The sequence below is a fragment of the Trachypithecus francoisi genome, unplaced genomic scaffold (genome assembly GCF_009764315.1).
Source record: "Trachypithecus francoisi isolate TF-2019V2 unplaced genomic scaffold, Tfra_2.0 Lachesis_group12, whole genome shotgun sequence".
NCBI classification, from domain to species: Eukaryota; Metazoa; Chordata; class Mammalia; order Primates; family Cercopithecidae; genus Trachypithecus; species Trachypithecus francoisi.
This window is the reverse complement of record NW_022681457.1, coordinates 4,165,646-4,168,331: the sequence shown is the minus strand read 5'-3', so window position 1 is coordinate 4,168,331 and position 2,686 is coordinate 4,165,646. Positions and strand designations below refer to the sequence as shown.

At 59.9% G+C, this 2,686-nt stretch overlaps 1 protein-coding gene across 1 annotated transcript; it reads right to left on the bottom strand.

Moving 5' to 3' along the window:
• Positions 1-345: 345 nt before the first annotated feature.
• Positions 346-2,686, bottom strand: FGF21 (fibroblast growth factor 21). Its single transcript, XM_033229280.1, has 3 exons — positions 2,279-2,686; positions 1,638-1,741; positions 346-749 (listed from the first exon to the last, which is right to left on the bottom strand). The coding sequence occupies exons 1-3, from the start codon at positions 2,511-2,513 to the stop codon at positions 459-461; spliced, it is 630 nt and encodes a 209-aa protein (XP_033085171.1). The 5' UTR covers positions 2,514-2,686; the 3' UTR covers positions 346-458.

The window sequence follows — 2,686 nt, the reverse complement described above, 5'->3', positions numbered from 1 at the left end:
TCCTGGCCAACATGGTGAAACCCCATCTCTACTAAAATTACAAAATTAGCTGGGCGTGGTGGCACACGACTGTAACTCCAGCTACTCAGGAGGCTGACGCAGGAGAATCGCTTGAACCTGGGAGGCGGAGTTTGCAGTGAGCCAAGATCACGCCACTGCACTCCAGCCTGGGTGACAGAGCGAGACTCCATCTCAAAAAAAAAGAGAAGAGAAGAGAGGAGAAGAAGAGGCCCAGTGGGAAGCCAGGACCCTAGGACCACGTGCGGGGAAGTGTAAAGGGGATTGTATGAGGCAAGGGAGGCGAAATAGATCCCATGTCTTCCCTCAGACGCTCACACACGCCCATTCTCATCCTCCTCTCAAACTCTTTATTATCTCAAGTAAGAAAAATAAAAAAATAAATAAGATAAATAACCTAATAAATAAAGAGGAGAAGTCATAGTAAACAGCCTCTGGCTTCAGGAAGCGTAGCTGGGGCTTCGGCCCTGGGATGGTCCCACCATGCTCAGAGGGTCCGAGGAGCCCACATCGGGGGGCTGGGGGGCAAGGATTCCTGGCGGCTCTGGGGGTGCGGGGGGCAGGCCTGGTAGTGGCAGGAAGCGAGTTGGTCCTCCGGACGCAGGGTCCCTGTGTGGGGACTTGTTTCCCGGCAGGTGCAGTGGGCGGCCGTGGGCCTCGGACTGGTAAACGTTGTATCCGTTCTCAAGAAGCAGCTCCCGGAAGCTGCAGGCCTCAGGGTCAAAGTGGAGCTAGGGGACAAAAACAGGATCAGAGACAGGGTCCCTCTATGTTTTCCTGCTGTAGGACCCAGGATCCAGGCCCTAGCCCTGCCTCCCTCAGACCCAGGAGTCCAGGCCCCTAGCACCTCCTCCCTCAGACCCAGGAGTCCAGGCCCCCAGCGCCTCCTCCCTCAGACCCAGGAGTCGAGGCCCCCAGCCCCTCCTCCCTCAGACCCAGGGGTTCAGGCGCCCAGCCCCTCCTCCCTCAGACCCAGGGGTTCAGGCCCCCAGCCCCTCCTCCCTCAGACCCAGGGGTTCAGGCGCCCAGCGCCTCCTCCCTCAGACCCAGGAGTCCAGACCCCAGCCCCTCCTCCCTCAGACCCAGGGGTTCAGGCGCCAGTCTCTCCTCTAGGAAAGAAAACAGCGAAGGCAGTTTTCATTTTTGCCCCAGGCCCTTCCAGTTCAGACTTCACAGAGAACGTTCCAGCCCTCGGAGGAGCTGTCAATGTTCTCTAAGGCCAGGCGAGGGGTCTCCCTAGCACTCAAGGTCCTGGTCACTTTACTGGCCATGGCTTCCCTGAGTGTCCCTGTGCCTAGCATGAGCCGTGCACACAGGGGCCATGTGGGCAGGTGCAGGGGTTACTGAGTCACGAGACTCCCAATAACCCGAGTCTCAGGCCACTCCAGCATCCACACATCACATGATTGAGGTCAGTGGTGCCTCGGCCTGGGCCTCAGTTTCCTCATCTTGCAAACATTGATGTCAACAACTTCAACCTCCAAAGGTTGCAGTTGGGGGTGTGCAGAGCGAATAGAATCAAGTGTGTCTCCAGGGAGGGGGATGAGCAAGACCCCAGACTATGAGGACGACAGATAGGAGGAGCAAGGTGGGTGGTGAGGAGGGGCCGGGAAACTCACCGATCCGTACAGGGCCCCATCGGGCTTCTGGCACAGGAACCTGGAGGTCTTGACTCCCAAGATTTGAATAACTCCTGGCTTCAAGGCTTTCAGCTGCAGGAGACCTAAGGGGACAAAGCGATAAGGTGCTTAGAGGATCCCTCCCACCCGGCTCTGTCCCACCACCCAGCTCTGTCCCAGCCCCGGGAGTCCAAGCCCACAGCCCCCCTCCTCCCTCAGATCCAGGAGGAGTCCAGGCCGAAGCCCCTTCCTCCCGCAGACCCAGGAGTTCAGACCTCCAGTCCCCTCCTCCCACAGATCCAGGAGGAGTCCAGGCTGAAGCCCCCTCCTCCCTCAGATCCAGGAGTCCAGGCCTCCAGCCCCTCATTTCTCAGACCCAAGATTCCAGACCCCCAGCCCCCTTCTCCCTCAGACCCAGGAGTCCAGGTCCCCAGCCCCTCCTCCCTCAGACTCAAGATTCCAGACCCCCAGCCCCTACTCCCTCACACCCAGACCCCCAGCCCCTCCTCCCTCACACCCAGACCCCAGCCCCTCCTCCCTCAGACTCAGGAGTCCAGGACCCCAGCCCCTCCTCCCTCAGACCCAGGAGTCCAGGACCCCAGCCCCTCCCCCCTCAGACCCAGGTTCTGGCCCATACTCACTTTCGGGGCTCTGGTGAGCAGCGCCCCCCACCGTCCCATCCTCCCTGATCTCCAGGTGGGCTTCTGTCTGCTGGGCATCATCTGTGTAGAGGTACCGTTGCCGGACTTGGCCCCCGAATTGCAGGAGAGGACTGGAGTCAGGGATGGGGTGTGCCTGGCAGGCTCCCAGCAGAAGACCAGCCAGCACAGGAACCCACAGTCCTGAGTGCTCGAACCCGGTCTCGTCTGAGTCCATCAATGGCTCAGGTTCTCAGGTGATCTCCGGGGTGTGAGCTTGGAGAAGCTAGTGGTTTAGAATCGGTGCCAGATTCCGGCTGTCCAGGTGAGCAGATTCACAGATCGCTGCTCAGGTGGCCTGAGTGCCTGGGTCCTCTTTCGGCTGGATCCTCAGCAGGCAGAGCACTCCTG